At 33.5% G+C, this 17,773-nt stretch overlaps 1 protein-coding gene across 1 annotated transcript; it reads right to left on the bottom strand.

Annotated features, from left to right (window-relative positions):
* Positions 1-12,170: 12,170 nt before the first annotated feature.
* LOC110904197 (pentatricopeptide repeat-containing protein At4g21190) lies at positions 12,171-17,773 on the bottom strand. The gene is made up of 6 exons (XM_022150027.2): positions 17,571-17,773; positions 17,279-17,366; positions 14,726-14,824; positions 14,481-14,624; positions 14,191-14,403; positions 12,171-12,713 (listed from the first exon to the last, which is right to left on the bottom strand). The coding sequence occupies exons 2-6, from the start codon at positions 17,363-17,365 to the stop codon at positions 12,354-12,356; spliced, it is 903 nt and encodes a 300-aa protein (XP_022005719.1). The 5' UTR covers position 17,366; positions 17,571-17,773; the 3' UTR covers positions 12,171-12,353.

The following is a 17,773-nucleotide window of genomic DNA, read 5'->3' as shown; positions in this document are numbered from 1 at the left end:
ATATATGGGGTGTATATATAAGGAGGGCGTGTGAGAGTTCTAATAATAATGCAATTATAGTGTACATAGTTTATGCCATTTTGGGGTTGACATTTTGCTGAAAAAAAAGTCAAAAAGGGGCAGCTTTCTGCTTGGTTTTCACCAAGCCAACAATGCGATTGTATGTATGCGTTATGGTGGGCATGGACCATCTCACAATTTGCAATATTTTGTGACAAAATTCATGTTATTATGGAAGCTAATGTAATTGATATAAAAAGGTTTGATATTTGCCTCTTCTTTTAACATGTAACTAGAGTTATTAAACAGGTTGCGTTAACATGTTAGCGGATCGACTCTGAATACGATGTGGACTTAAGATCATATAAGACACCAAAACAAAGCATGCGTATATGTTAGTTGATATGGACACCATCCGTTAAACCTTAAAATACTAAATTTGCATTTATTCATATTAAAACTTTTGATTACAAATTCATACCACAAAACACATCGATAAATATATCAGAATTGTATTTAATTACATACCTTGACACTCATTTCTTTTTTAGCTTATATTTTTTAACATAAATTCTCAAACGATTTAAATCTTAGCATAAGGCTATGCGGTATGGTGATGGTCCTCCCTTGGAGGATGATTCGCCACGTAGGATCCACGTAGGATGGGTGTGAGGATGGGGCAAAGAGGATGGAGGTATGGAAATGGGGGAATGGACCTAAAATGTATATGTATATATTGTATGTATAGGTGTGTGAGAGAGGGAGAGGGCTGGTTTTTGTCTTCTTGTGGAGCGTTCCCAACGTCTCAAAAGAGACGGACACGACGAAGCTGGGGGGGGGGGGGGGGGGGCGGTGTGTGGATGGGCGCCGGACCAAAACGGAAGGGGGATGACCCCCATACCGTGTAGTCTAAGATACCCTTTTATAAGCAATAATAATAATCGGGTTAGTTACCTAGAGGCAAAGACTGGTCATTAAGCTAAACATGTTTGTAGATTTGACCTGAAATTGACGCGATCTCTTTGAGACTAATTCTATGTGTACGAAGTTCGTGTTAGATTCATGCTTATAAAAAATCCATACTCAGGATGTGTAATTATAATCAGGGCCAGCCTGGAGGGGGTGGGGTGGGCGACGGCTCAGAGCTTAAACCCTCAGAAGGCCCGATTTTTTTTTTTTTTTTTGTGAGTTTACGCTATAAAGTTAGAATATATACGTAATAAAACAGAGAATAACATACTGAATAGCTTAGTTTGGTGGTTTGCAAGTTGCTTTAACAGCAAGAAGAGGCGGATTCTAATCCCCACGTCATCTTGTTTGGTTGAGTTTTGTTTTTCTTTTTGTTTGTTACTTATTCATTAAATGTAAATGGCATTAATTGCTTAATTTTGTCAAGTTATATTAATTGATTTGTGTTGATTCAAATGACATCAATTCATTTTGATATATTTAAAACCTTTATATATATATATATAGAGAAAGTATAATGTACTTCAAGGCTTAACCTACATTAACATACATGACAAAAAATATAACGTGCGTTATTATCATAGAACGTGCGTGATTATAGTCCCATGCGTGATTATGTGGTCTCATGCGTGATTATACCCCTGATCCAACGGTTACCATTGTCTCCTACGTGATGTATGATAAGGCTTTTTGTATGTTAACCTTACTCTATATATATATATATATATATATATATATATATATATATATATATATATATTAAAACTTTTATATTTTAGGGTTTCATATTTTCTATTCGCCCACGGCTCAAAGATTTTTGAAGACGGACCTGATTATAATCCACCAGTGATTCCGTTTTTTAGTAGTCTTGCTTACCGGCTTAAAAAGTTAAAGCTTTTCTTTTTCAGTTTGTATCCTTTTTAAACTTTTGAAACATTGCCAAAAAAGATTAATACATTAGGGTAGGGATAGTGTAAAAGGGTCTTAAAGTGTGAGAAGTGTAAGAAGTTTTTTAAACCATTAGATATTTGATCTAATGGTTGAGATCAATAGTGACCGAATTGTAAAATATGTTTTAATTATTTGGACTGATTTGAAAATTGTAAGGGTAATAGTATCTTTTTATATGTTTCAGATAAGGTAACCTCTCCTAAATTCTAGCGATCCATTTTTAAACTTATCCTAAAAATTTGGACATTCTAAAAATCCGGAAACATGTAACTGTTACCAGGTATATAACACTATATATATATATATATATATATATATATATATGGTAGGGATATGGTAAAAAGTGTCTAAAATGTAAGAAGGGTAAGAAGTGTTTTAAACCATTGGATATTTGATCTAATGATTGAGATCAATAGGGTATAAAATGTATGTATTTTAATTAGAAGGACCTTATGTAAAAATTGAAGGGCAATAGTGACTTTTCCAACGTTTCAAATATGGTAACCGTTTCAAAACCCCCATCAACTTCCTAAAGATCAGCGAATTATATGGTAACCGTCACCAATCTCCAAAAAATCAACGAATTTCTTCATACTTTATCATAAATAGATCTATAATCAGATTCATGGCGTGGTGTTTTAAAACAACTGGATAAATTGACTATGATTCAGGTCATGGTGTTTTATCTAGAGACATTGTTCATGTCGTGGTGTTTTAAACGCTTATGATTCAAGTCATGGTGTTTTATCTGGAGACATTGTTCATGGCGTAGTGTTTTATCAATAGAAAACATTCCCAGATTTTAAAACAACATGACTATGATTCAAGTCATGGTGTTTTATCTGGAGACATTGTTCATGGCGTGATGTTTTATCAATACAAAAACATTCCCAGATTTTAAAACACCATGACTATGATTCAAGTCATGGTGTTTTATCTGTAGACATTGTTCATGGTGTGATGTTTTAAACATCTATGATTCAAGTCATGGTGTTTTATATGGAGACATTGTATAATCAGATTCATGGCGTGGTGTTTTAAAATAACTGGATAAATTGACTATGATTCAAATCATGGTGTTTTATCTAGAATCCAGAAAACATTGTATTGTGATTACATCCATGGTGTTTTAACATCTGGACAATCAATACAAAACATTCCCAGATTTTAAAACACCATGACTATGATTCAAGTCACGATCAGAAATGAGGATGACGAAGATGAAAGACGATGACGGTGAATGATTTGTGGAGACGAAAGAAATTGGTGACGGTGGTCGGAGATGTAGGTGTTCAAATCGGAGAAGATGACGTGAACTGTGATGATGATGACGGAAGGTTAACAAGATGGTCGGAGAAGATGATCTGAATCGGAGATGGATATGAAACGATCAATCCCTAAAAATTCTCATCTCCAGTTTTTTTTTTCAGTTATATTGTAAATCAATTAAATGACAAAAATGTACAATTACTAATCTACCCTTTTGAATTAATTAAGAGGAGGGACACTTGTCATTCCAAGATTATTTCTTACACTTCTTACAAAAGATGGACTTTTTACAGGATCCTTTACCATATATATATAACATCATATAACACCATATAACACTATACATCCATCATAGACCTGCTACTAGAAAAATATAACACTATATAACACTATACATCCATCAACCTGCTACCAGAAAATATAACACTATATATATAACACCATATAACACTATGAGTAGGGATCCTGAGGAAAGTGTGTTTTTCCTAGAAAGTCTAGGAAGCGATCTGGGCCATCCATTGGGTGTGTTTAATGGTTGAGATGAAGTCAATGGCAATTTTGTAATTTTTTTAGTTTATTTAATTCATTGTTTTAAAAGACTGGGGGCAATTTTGTCAATGTACCGTGTTTTAAAATCAATTAGATAACCGCAATCCCTACTTTCATGAGATTTTCCATCTCTCTCTCCATTATTGATTTGATTTTCTCTCTCTCTCTCTCTCTCTCTCTCTCTCTATCCAATCCAACCCTAAACCTAATAAAACCTGCGATCTCTTTCCCTTTGCTACTGGCGACGCAAAACAGGACCCCAAGAGCATTCAGAATTCGGTTCCAAGGCTTGTTCATACCCCTTTTCTTCACTAGGTATTCATATCTTGTGTTGTGATTAAAGTTCTTGAAGTGTATATACGTTTTCGGTCGTAATCTGCTTGTAACTTGGCTGCGTTTTTTGCTGTTTTAATTGATCATTGTAGAGAGGCTTGTACCGTGGTTTCTGAGTCGTTCTTGATAAATGGAAGGATTACCAGCATGGATGGTAAAACACAGCGTCAAGAAAATTGCTTGCTGTTAAAACACAATGTCAAGAATACTCCAGCAATCTGCTAAAATCTGCTTGCTGTTAAAACACAATGTCCAGCAATCTGCTTGTTGTTAAAACACAGCGTCAAGGAAAACTGCTTGCTGTTAAAACACAATGTCAAGAAATCTGCTTGCTGTTAAAACACAATGTCAAAAATCCTCCAGGGATCTACTTGCTGTTAAAACACAGCGTCAAGAAATCTGCTTGCTGTTAAAACACAGCGTCAAGAAATCTGCTTGCTGTTAAAACACAATGGCCAGCAATCTGCTTGCTGTTAAAACACAGCTTCAAGAGTGTTAAAATGCAAAAGAACTGTTAAAACACATTCAGAGTGTTAAAACACAACCTGATTATATATTGACTTCAGAGTGTTAAAACACACTGACTTCAACCTCTCTGACTTCAGAGTGTTAAAACACATTCAGAGTGTTAAAATGCAAAAGAACTGTTAAAACACAACCTGATTATATATTGACTTCAGAGTGTTAAAACACACTGACTTCAACTTCTCTGACTGGTAAAACACATCACCAAGACCTGCTGATAGTTTTCCAGATAAACACATTTCGTGATATTTGGAAGAGATTTAGATTCAAAAACAACAATAATTCCGAAAATTAGGGACAAAAATCGGTTACAATTAGGTATCATGCAAATTTTAGTTAATGAAGATACATTCCAAAAATAAAATTAAAATGTGAAATTACATGATAGTCCTTCTACTTAAAATCCCTCAATGACACATGTCCAATTCTTATTCCTTCCTAGACTTTCTAGGAAAAATAGATTTTCCACCTAACTTCTACTCATAACATAACACTATACACCCATCATATATCTGCTACCAGAAAATATAACACTATACATCCATCATAGACTGCTACCAGAAAATATAACACTATAACACTGTATAAAAACCTTCATTATGCATCCATCACTATATAACACTCTATAAAAACTTCATTATGTGATCTTCAGAAATTATAATTAATGAACGATAAAAAAGATACAAATTCGTATTCCTATAATAAAGAGTGGTGGTTATGGAAGGTTCTCAATTAATTAATTAATTGAATCAATGAAAAAATTAATTATTTACCCTTTTGAATTAATTTAGATTGAGGACACATGTTATCTCTATAATATTTCTCATACTTCTGAATTAATATACAGGTAAATATCATTCTTTTGGTCAATGACCCACTAAGAGCATTCACATTCTATCCATCAAAATATGTGAGGAGAGGTTTTTATATTATAAAGGGTATAAAAAGTGGTTGTGAGTGGAGGAGAGAGAAAATATTACTGTTCATCTGTATATTTGAGGGGACACTGTTCACCCACTATAATTTTTTTAATATATATTGAAAGTGGTTGTGAGTGAAGAAGAGAGAAAAATGTAATGATAATATTATTTAATTGAAAAGGAGAGAGAAAAGTATTTGTTTTTAGTGAAAATATATTGATATAGGAGTTGTTTTTTAGTGGAATGTATGTATATTTTGATGGATTGGATGTGAATGCTCTTAGAGTTTATTCGGGGCCACCGGCCTTGTAGTGGTCTGAACTTTTATGGATTTTTCCGGAACTAAATCCCACCCTATTTCCGGCAATCATTCCTCACATGTCTAAAACTCATAACATATATATGTATTTTCTATACTATTATTAACCCTAAAAATTCTTGATCACGAATTTTGTTTTCAATTTAAGAAACTGAAAATCATATAAAAATTATAATAATAAAAGATTAGATTAGATAGTATATCTCTCTTCAGTTCTTTAATTCTGTTTCAATAATTATTTTTCTCATTTCTCTAAAGATTTTTATATAAACGTAAAAAGAAGAAACTTACGATAAGCAAATAAGTGAGTTAAAGAATTTAGAAAACTAAGATTATACTATTATATGTGTAGATTATTTATAAATGATATTCGTTAACTTGTATTTAATTAATTAATGTTAAGTCATAACTGATTTTGAAAGACTGATAAAAAAAATCTAACTATTATATAATTGGTATTCCAGGTTTTGTCTAATTTGAGGGTTCTGAAAGGATTTTCTTTTTTTTTTTCTGTATATATGTCTACATACATGTATATAATATACATGAGATGAATTCAACCAGTTGAACCCAAAGATAAAAGATCACACAAAAGTGGTATAAAGTTATAATCCTTGCAAGCCAAAGTTTATCTATATTTAGGTTTTAAAAGTGTTGTTAGACTAAGGGGTATGGAGAGCCTCATCCCTAAGGGGATGGGTCGTCACGTCGGCGCCACGTAGGAGTGGCTTGGAGGGGATGGACCTAGAGGGGTGGGGGATGAACCCCTTTATGTATATATATGTATGTATGTATAGGTATATATGAGAGAAGGGAGGAGAAGGGAAGCCTGGCGAGATCGTCTGTGGGCTGTTGGTTTAGCCGGAACGGGATGAGGGGGGCGGTGTGGAGGACCGGCACCGGGGCTCGCCGGGCCTTAGCCGGCCCCCATACCGCTTAGTCTTAAAAAAAACAAAGTGATAATGTGATATATACATGAATGTCAAAATATGGGGGTGTTATATGACCTGGTTGACTCTTTGGTTTCAAAGGTTCCTAGTCTTGTCAAGAATTGGAGGGATAAGATGGGGTTGGGCCACGTTTAGTGGTAAAGGGGTTGGGTTAGGGTAGAGACCACATCATGGGTTTCGCATGCAATTGACTAAGTGAGGTCCTTAGTTGGTCACTCACAAAAGTTGAACATTTTGTAATTTTTTTTCTTTTATATATTTTAAAATTGTTATGATAAGAGCAATAGCATTGACTTTTTATATACTAACAAGCAAATATTTTATATGAACATGCTAAATAATTTTAGGAAATTTGTATTTATAAGAAGACAACAAAAGGCCTAACTACAATATAACTATCAACTCTTAAAAAGAGGAAACATAATGCATGCAGTATTCATCGTCAAGTTTTATACTCTCTAATTAATAAAAAATAAACAAATATTTTCGCTTTCTAAATGAAATACAGGTTGATGTGCAATTGACACAATATTCTTCTGCCCAATAATAAAAGGCATTACTTAATTGTTTTCAAAATGACATAACATTTGACTCATTGTATTCATGCCGTCTTCTTAATTGATTCTAGTAAATTAAGTTGTTGATTTGAAGTTTATGAATTTAGGAATTATGAATGAAAATGCGTGAATATCATAGATAGAAAATCAATTGGTTACTTGGTGGGGGCACTATCCTCCTCTTTGCCATCTATCGTTTAAAAAATTATGAAATTTTAGATTTAATTTCGATTCGAGTTTTACAAAATCCGATCAGTGTACATATCATTAAAGCTACGTTATGATTTGGTTTTTTTTTCTTTTATAAAATTATGTGTTTACCCTCACATTATTTTTAGTAATATAATATAATGTCTTATAAATTTCGAATACACCGTTGTGGAGTGATGATTTTTACCCATGATAAGGGTCAAATATAGGTGACTTTTTTGTTATTTGTCGTGAGAAATAATTTGATACTATCCGAAGAGAACATCAATACCGTTATCGTATTTGTTACTTATGGTTTTCTGGATATGACGTATTTTAGTATTATTGTATAATGTTTTATAATTTTGAATATACTGTTGTGGCATGCTTATTTCTATATACGATTCGTAACATAATTGATTCTTTTCTTTACCGTCAGAACCGAACCAATACCGTCCGAATAATACCAGTATTGGTATCGTATTCATTTTTATGGTTGTCTCGACATAACGGTATATAAGTTATAGCGAGTGTCGGTACGATAACGTAAAGTAACAAATCGGCATTGGCGCCGATACCGATATTTGCTTTTGTAGTTTTTGATTGATATAAAACACATATTGATATCAACTTTGGCATATTTTTTTCAATTGTTATACCAAGTGCTGGTGTCATACTGACAGTGGCGGACCCAAGATTTTTTTTCATTAGGGTCCATTTTTTTGTGTTAGAATTTTTCACAACCAAACATTAAAATTTTTGGGTCGGTCACCGTAGTCGGGTCGGGGCTAGGAAATAATGTAGAAGCATTTAGTGGACATGAAACCACTACATTATTAAGAACCATTTTTAGGAATCAAATTATCAAATTGTGGTGATTAATAAGTTGCTTGAAACCAATAGCTTACTAAACAACACAACTACTTTACATAACTTCAAAATTTTGTTTAAGCTTTTTTTTTGAACGCCACTATATGTTGAAATTCTTATTTGGTAATCAAATGTGAAACAAAATCATTCAGAGACATTAAATTTATCATTTAAAAAAAACAAATTAGAGGATTAATGGGTGGCTGTGGTGTTTTAAAACACTAATTTAATTTTGATGGAAAAAATAATGTAACACACAAGATATGTAAGACTTTAACCTGAGATCTACTTGTTGGAACACAAGGAGATTTACCACCATACCATCTTTGATTTTAATTCTATGGGGTCCAACTAATTTATTTTATGGGGTCCTTGAAAAATTTAACATACCGGTTCTACTATTTTTTTAAAGAACATTGGGGTCCGTTGACTCCAACCGAACCATATGGGTCCGCCCCTCCATACCGATACCATAACAAACCGAACAGATAACATAACAGGCTGAGTCGATACTGACGAAAATCCCGCTGTAGGTGCAGAAAATTCCACCAGTTACGACTTAAAAGGCAACATTTAAACTAAAATATATATAAAAAATTGGATGTCTACGTCTAACTAAAAGTCACCCGCCATATTTGCAAAAGAAAAGACGTAACTTAAGACTTGATTTCCCGAAGAACGTAAAAGTCAAATAATAAACACACGACTTCGAAGTCAACCTTTATAAACCAACCACAATCATTACAACATCATTATCATGCAATTGTGCAACGGCTGTCAATTACATATTATTTTTTTAAGAAACTAACTTCTTAAAAAAGCAAGATTGTGAGATTTGTTAAAAAACGAAAAGATTGTATTTGTAATTTAGACGACACGATTTCAGTACATAATTTACGGGTTTGAGTTTAGTCTAAACGAGTTTTGGTCATTCCGGGTCGAACTTGCATAGACAGTTAGCTAAACGAGCCGTGTTTGTGTGGACACGAGCGGGGTTCACGGGTTGACCTGTTTAACCATTTATTTATTTATCGTTTGAAATCTGTTTATGTAATAGCTTAAAAGTGTTTGTGTAATTTATATGCCAGACAACCGAGATATATAAAAAAAAAATTAATATGTATATTTAAAATTTTAACGTGTTAATATGTAAAAGAAAAAGGGTTAAATGGGTCGTATTTATGTCAACCCATAAATGTACGTATTGTGTTTGGATTCATGTGTGTGACGTTATTTTCAATTTCAGGTTCATGTAAACAGCGAGTTCGTGTTGATGTTGCCTTGTTCAAACAACATGTGTAGCCCAAACATACAGCCAAGCAATTGAAGCCCAACGGCAGTTGGATTTTTTTAATATACTTTTTAATAAAGTAAACTACTTACTTTTCATGGATTTAGAGCATTCACATCCTAACCATCAAATTACGTGAGGATGGGTTTTTATATTATAAAGGGTATAAAAAGTGGTTGTGAGTATAGGAGAGAGAAAATGTTACTGTTCATCTGTATATTTGGGGGGACACTGTTCACCCGTTATGATTTTTTAATATATTTTGAAAGTGATTGTGAGTAGAAGTGAGAGAAAAATGTAATGATAATATTATTTAATTGAAATGAGAGAAAAAAAGTATTTGTTTTTAGTGGAAATATATTGATATAGGAGTTGTTTTTTAGTGGAATGTATGTATAATTTGATGGTTTGGATGTGAATGCTCTAAACAGGTTTTCTTTTATAGTTAGTAACTAGTAAAATTACCCGCTGGTTGCGGTAGGAATTCGATTGACGTCGATCTCAAAAAAGAAAAAAGTCAAAATTAGTTAAATTTACTAGTCGACAAAACAAAATGAAAAGGTCAAAGTTACTATTCACAAAACTTATTTTTATTTTCAATACATACAAACATAAGATGTGAATGTTGGCGGGAATAGTAGTCATTGGTGGTTGGTCAAAAGTGGCGGTCAGCCAGCTTTGTTTTTTTTTATAAAATAGTTATTTATAGGTCCTACCAAATAGCGATTTTATCCCCTATTTAAAATTATAATGTTGCCCCTGATTAGAAATTAAATTTACGCTTTGCCCCCAGCTTAAATTTACGATTTTGCCTTGGTTAAAAAAAATTATACTTTTGCCCACAGCTACAATCATGCCAAATTACAATTTAGTTCCCAGTTTAAAATTACAATTTTGCCCCCAGTTCAAAATCAAATATTTTTTTGCCCTCTGCTAAAAAATATCGATTTTACCCTCAGTAAATATATTACGATTTTGCCCCCAATTCAAAATAAATAAAGGGTTTTGCCCTCGGTTCAAAATACTATTTTACCTCCATTTTTAAATTACGATTTTACCCAATCTAAAAATTGCAATGTTGCCATAGTTTTTTTGGGCAAAACTACAGTAGAAACTCTATAAAATAATACACTTGGGACCACCAAAATTTATTAATTAAAAGAGTTATTAATTAATTGATAAATTAATAATTATTAATTTATATATTAATTAATATTTTATTAATTTATAGTAGAATACTTAGTTTACAAACACCTTTCAAGCTTCCACTTAATTATTGTATACAATGCATGTATATCAAATGAACGGCCCAATTTGAAAGAAACCTTCAATCTCCCACCTTATTATGCTTCTTGTGTTCAATATATCACTTTATGGACATTAAAAATATTTTCTATATAAATACAAGATCAAAATAGGTTAACACAAACAAATCATACACACAACATGGCTTCCCATCTTAAAGGTGTGAAAAAAACAACAATGACAGACGAGATTCGAAGAGCATTATGCAAGCACAACAAGGATAATCCAAGTCTCACTCAAAAGCAATTGCAAGAATGGGTTCATAGTAACTATGGTTTGCAGATGAGTCAAGGGGAAATTGATTTCAACAAAAAACAAAAGACAATTGAGTCATTTTTCAAGAAACCTTCATAAATTATTCATGTAATATGTTATATATAAGGAATTATTAATTTATATTTTATATGGGGTCTAAAGAAATTATCAAAAATGTATTATCTTATAATTTTAGCGAATTATTAATTTAGCACCCTATCCCTGAGTCGGGACCGGCAAAAAATATTATCTTAGAGAGTTTATTAAATAATCGAGTATTAATTTATCGAGTTTCTATTGTATGTTAGTGTTTTATTTTACTTGGTTTACTTAACCAAACAGCTACCTGCCACTCGCTAATTGGTCCTGACAAATTATTGTTTTGTCCCCAACTCTAAATTACACGCTTGCCATCGTTTTACTTATTTTTTGATCATAACTATGATAGTGTTTTTCTTTATTTGCTAAACTCGATGCATCTTTTTTTATATCGTGTTATAAGTAGCATGTATAACTAACCGAAATAAATGCGTACATGTTATTAGTTAATATTTAGCTTAGCGTCCCGCAACGCGGGCGACGCATAACTCTAGTTGTGTATATAAACTAATAATAAAAGCTTAACTGTTTTTTTTTAACATCAAGGGGCAAATCCATAATTTAGACCAACAACTGAGACAATTCTTGTAATTAACTATACAGTTAACATAGCTTTTGATTTACTATATAACCATCTCATTCATGTCAAAAGACATCAACATTAACATGGACACACTAGAAATTGTATCATGTTCCAGGTCAACTTGTTTAAAGCTCGAATATTAGAAATTGCCGCTTTTAAATCGAGTTCTATGACCCCACGTTCGACAACTAGTTTTATGCACGTCTCTTTAGTGATTGATTCAAATTTGCGTTACATTACATAACCAGACAACTAAACTCTATTATTAATGACACGATAGACCAACTTTATATGAGCAATTCGCATGAGACACAAATCACACCATCATCTACGACATATTTGATTGATCTACTATACCATATCAGCAATCATATGATACAATGATTCTAACACTAACCACACACATACACTCCTTAACATCAGGGTACAGAAAGAGATATATCAGATTCACCACCTTCATCCACTTCAGATCCATCTGAATTCGTCAAGTCCTCATCATTCTCAGCTTCATTGCTAAACTCATTCTCGGGTTGTTTTGAATTCGTCGAGTCCTCATTCTCAACTTCATTGCTAAACTCATTCTCGGGTTGTTTAAGATTTTGTGACCGGATTTTAACGCGTTTTCCTTTAATATACCTATACTCCCATTTAGGAGGCGGGTATTTCTTCTTTAATTTCTGGTATTTGTCCATCATCCCCAACTTCTGAAGTACATCTCCAACCATGTTAACGATCGAAACCGTAGGTCGTATGCCGAGTTCTTCCATGTCAGCAAAAACCTAATAACAAATACTAGCGTTGGATGAATACAAAACACACACACATATATATGTAAACATAACAAAACATGCCACGTGTAACACTTTTCGATAGTCACCTTTTTTCTGACGTTGTTACATTTTTCGTGTCAGAGGAGAGAGAACGTGTGAATGTGTTACATTTTTTTAACTTCACCTGTTACACATTTTATGGGTTTTGATGACAGTTTTTTCAAGTTTTTTTGAACTTCAACTGTTACAATTTTCATTTACGAAGGTTTTTAGTTTTGCAGTGCACGTAACAATATGTTACATTTTTTAGGAAGGTTTTTTGTGTAACACTTTCAGACAGACACACTTTTGTGTCAGACTGTTACAAATTTTGAAAAGCACTTTTTGTCAGACTGTTAGATATTCTGGAAAAAAACACCTTTTTGTACTTGATTTAATCTCCACCATAGATTAAATGAATGGATGGTGGAGATGAGGTTTCCTTGGTTTTCTTAACTCACCAAGGTTTTCATTTTATCCTTCCCCTATAGGATTCAAACGAAAACTTCTTTTATTGCGAGAACTCGAAAACTTCTAAAAAAAACTTTAAAAACACACCAAAAATTTTTTTAAACATTTTTTGGCTGTAAATCTAGCATTTTTAAAATACAAAAAAAAAAATAAAAAAATAATAATTAGTATTACACATGTGTAATGCTACGAAAAACCTAAACCGGCCAACCACCACACCCCCCCCCCCCCCCCAAAAAAAAAAAAAAAAAAACCTAAAAACTAAACCCGAAACCTAAACCCCCCAAAAACCTAACCCTAAAAGCTAACCTAAACCCAAAACCTAAGGCTAAGTAGTTTTGCATATGTGCAATACTATAATAATAGCATTGAAAAAAGAACGGCACGTTAAATCTTGTGTTTGTGTCGAAAAAATATGCTCAAATATACTCGGAATGAAAGATAAGAAGATTTGTGATCTTATGGTGCAATTTAAAAAAAAAACAATAACATATGAAGAATATAGAAATGTTTGAAAATTCATATATAGTTTTTTTTTTTATTTTCCCCTCCTTAATTAAAAGCCCCATTCCCTTTCATTAAGGAGGAGTTTTCGTGTTCTCTCACTAACTATGGGTTTTTAATTGAACCATCCCCCATATATATATATGGGCCAGTTATTGTACAAATTGCCTTAACGTACGAAGCGTACGAGATTCAATATCAACATGCGAAAAATGGTTTATAACATGCGAGTATGGTTTTTTGAACAACATGCGATTTTTGTTGTTTTTTATAACATGCGATTTTTAATTTTTTTATACACATGCGATTTTTTTTTTTTTACATGCGAACTTTTATTTTTACAACATGCGACTTTTTGTTATAACGTGCGAATTTGACATTGCGTACGCTTGTACGTTAAGGCAAAATGTACGATACACTTTCTCTCTCTATATATATATATTCTAAATTAATGATCCAAATACAAAAGTACCTCAAACATTTTGTCATGCATATCCCTCTTGTAGTAGATCGAAATCATTCTATCAAAGAATATTCGCGGCATACTTTCTAAATTATCGGAAAATAGTTTTGTCCATAGTTCTTCGGCTTCATCGATTCTTCCATCTTCTGCCAAAGCGGATAGCAATAAATAATAGCTCCCCATTGTTTTTCCTTGGCCTTTACTTAACATCCACTTGGTTACCTTTAATCCATGCGATTCGAATTTGAGATACCCACAAAAAATAAAAAAAAAAGAATTTAAAAGATAGTAACTTTTACCTGAATTATTCTTTTCCATTCTTTCTCATTTTCAAGTGATTTTAAAGCCTTTTTCACAGTAATTAAAGGAAATTCCAAATCCCATGCGATGAATGAATCAAGAGCCCCGTAGACTTCCTCTTTGACATTTGATAATCCCTTTATCTGACACGTAATAGAGAAAAACTAGTTAATAAAATATCGCTTAACATATTAGATAACTATTTATCATGAAACTAACAGCCATACGGAGAAAAATAACTTACACATTCAACAAGTTTCAGTGATTTAGAAACCGTTCCGATTTTTGTTCTTGTTTTCCAAACTCGTGGATATCTTGGTCGAGGACCTTTGGCTGCACATACCTGGAAATTACGATATCCAATGTGAAAAACTTATGTTAGCAACTATTTTATATTTTTTCTTCAAGGGCGCATCATAAAAACTTACGTTAGCAATTTAGATGACATTTAAATACGTAGCCATTTTGCTTTTCTGAATAAAAACATTGAATAAAATAAAACATTTCTGTCTCCGTGTTTTCTATTGTCAACTCAAGCTGTATGGTGTTCTACTACGGCAGGCTACTACCTAAAGATAACGCAAGGCCGGTTAGTATTCTTCAAAATAAGATTCACTAAAATCATGCCATACCGCGAAGATACATATGACAAAAACCTCCGAAGGCCCAACATCTTCTCACTTTACAGCTGTGTAGTTAATATCCCGATATATCAACCGATATATCAGTGATATATCGGTTATCGGTCCTCAGCCGAGATAGCGGTACAAAATATTGGTCAGAATATCGGTACCGATAATATCAGCGATATTGACCGATATTTGACCGATATAGGACCGATATTTGATCGATATACCACCGATTTTCCCAATATCAGTACCATTCTTCTTATTTCTATCGTTCGTTTTTCTTCTTATTGCTGCTATTAGTGTTTTAAGTCTTAATTGTTAGTTGTTACTGTTAAATGTTAGTGTTTTAAGTCTTAGTCAGTTCTTACTTGTTACAATTGTTAGTGTTAAATTGCTATATATATAAATTTAGCATGATATTAAAATTACCGATATCCCATCGATATCCCACCGTGATAACCGATATCTCAAATATCGGTCCTTAACCGATATCCGATATTTTACCGCATTAACTGCTTAGCTTTACAGGTATTTCGAAAGTACATGTTCAAAAATCCGGAATACTATGATGGAGATGAAAACCCTAACAGGGGACTGTTAAAATTATATGATTTACTGATCTAACGGTCAGCCTAATGGAGGGCTTGGTTTAGGTTCTCTTGAAAATATGAATAGTAGTCTTTTGACCAAATGGGTGTGGCGGTATAAAAATGGAACACTAAGACTATGGTGAAAAGTTGTGACGACAATCCACTTTAACCCGAAACTTTCATTCTATCAAAAAGGTTTGTTCGGTGTTTGGTGCAATATCAATAAGAAAGAAAAAAATGATGAAAAAGGAAAACATACACCTTGACTATTTGATATATAGGTTACAGCGGTCGTATATCGGTAATTTTTATATCACGCAGAATTTATGTATTTGAAAACATGAAAGTGTCAATATTTGAACTATGAAGAACAATGATCTCAGTAGCCTCGGCCCTCAAGCCACCAGGAAGAAGATTGATTTTTGGCCTCGGTTGCACGACGCACACATTAGATTTAGAATTACTGGACTAGGTTTAATTAGAGTTTGGGCCTTTACTTTTGGGTAAATCCAAACAAAAAAATTGATTTTTTTGGGCTTTTCCCTACTTTTGGCCTGAAATTAAAAAACCTTGAAAAGCGGTGGGTCTATGGCCGCTATACAGGATTCAAAATAGCGGTCAAGTAGCGACATATAGCACTGCTAATAGCGGAACCGCTATACTTGACCGCTCTTTGGACCGCTATGTAATCAGATGTCCGCTAACCGCTATAGCCGTGCTATAACACCGCTATTGACTGCCTAGCACCTCGATAGTCTTATTAAAGATGTGGTGGGTAATGGGTTATACGTTTTCCGGTTGATACATGGGTTGGGGATGTACCGTTTCAACAACTCTTTCCAAACATCTTCAAATTAGAAAAGTTCAAAGGCTACTCGGTAAGAGATAGATTATGCAGTAACAGGGCTGACTCGGGACAGAATTGGTGCTGGTATAGAGGTCCGATGACTGTCCAGGAGGTCTCAGAACTGCAGGCCTGTAACCTGTTGCTCTATGCTTTCGCAGGTTTCTATGCCGGAAAACAATAATGTTTGGAGCTGGAAAGGTAACATGGAGGGGGTGTTCAGTGTTCACAGTCAAATCTCTCCGCAAAATGCTTCATGGGTCGGACAGGATAACCCAGACCCCACACACATTTTTAAATGGAACAGATGGCTACCGAGTAAATTACACATGGCGTTACAAAGAAGACACCTAGATATTCAATCATTACTATGTCCACTGTGTTTGGCGAAGGATGAGACTGTGGAGCATTTATTCACTCGAATGATCTCAATGGAGTAGCTTCTGTTTCGAATAATATTGTACATGTTGTAGTTTTGTTCCTAGCTATTATCTAGTTTTGTTCTTTAACCTTTCAAGAAAATAACCAATGGGAGCAATTAACAATGCGCCATCTCATTGACCAATTAAGTGTAATACGTACGTAAACTAAGTAGTATCGCGTAGAAGGGTGCGACAATAAAGTGTGCAGTTTGATTGCTTTATCATTGACAACAGAATAATAATATGAAAAGGAACACCCAAATTCCAAACACTCTTATAAACTAATAATAAACACAACTGAGGCTGGCTTACCACAAAGTTGCTAACGGTCTTTGGGGGTTTAAGAAATGGCAATCTTCCAGCAAAATCCAGTGGAGAATAATGCCTCAACATAAGCATCCTAATAAAAAGAATATGTTACAAGATTAAAAAAAATAAGAGTATGAGAAAGGTTCTTAGAGGCAAAACATCGAACACTTCATGTGCATAACCATTAAACCCATAAAAAAAACTTTGAACTTCATTATTTCGTCAGTGAAAACACCAATTAAAGTCCCAAAATGCTTGAATCTTGAAGTAATTGATTGGAAGTAGGAAATTATACCTCTTGATAGGTGACAAACGGAACTTCAGGCGGCAAGCTAAAAGGGTAAGCTTTTATCGGTCGGAATCTGGGGAGGTATTGCCGGAGAAGAGTGTGCCGGTGACGATGTTAATAGGGTTTGTTGGATAGTGGTGTTTCGATTGGACAATCAAGGAGTTTTTCTATGGCTTCAATGTGATAACTGAAACATGATTATTTAGCCT

Source organism: Helianthus annuus, chromosome 14 (genome assembly GCF_002127325.2).
Source record: "Helianthus annuus cultivar XRQ/B chromosome 14, HanXRQr2.0-SUNRISE, whole genome shotgun sequence".
In the NCBI taxonomy this organism is placed as follows: domain Eukaryota; kingdom Viridiplantae; phylum Streptophyta; class Magnoliopsida; order Asterales; family Asteraceae; genus Helianthus; species Helianthus annuus.
Note: the sequence above shows the minus strand (reverse complement) of the source record. Positions and strands in the feature narration are given on the sequence as shown.

Excerpts from the sequence above, each read along its gene's own strand:
- LOC110904197 (XM_022150027.2), bottom strand. The coding sequence starts at position 17,365 with ATGCTTATGTTGAGGCATTATTCTCCACTGGATTTTGCTGGAAGATTG. Across the intron at positions 14,625-14,725 it reads CACTGAAACTTGTTGAATGT|ATAAAGGGATTATCAAATGT; the intron begins GTAAGTTATTTT and ends ATTACGTGTCAG. Across the intron at positions 14,404-14,480 it reads AATGGAAAAGAATAATTCAG|GTAACCAAGTGGATGTTAAG; the intron begins GTAAAAGTTACT and ends CATGGATTAAAG.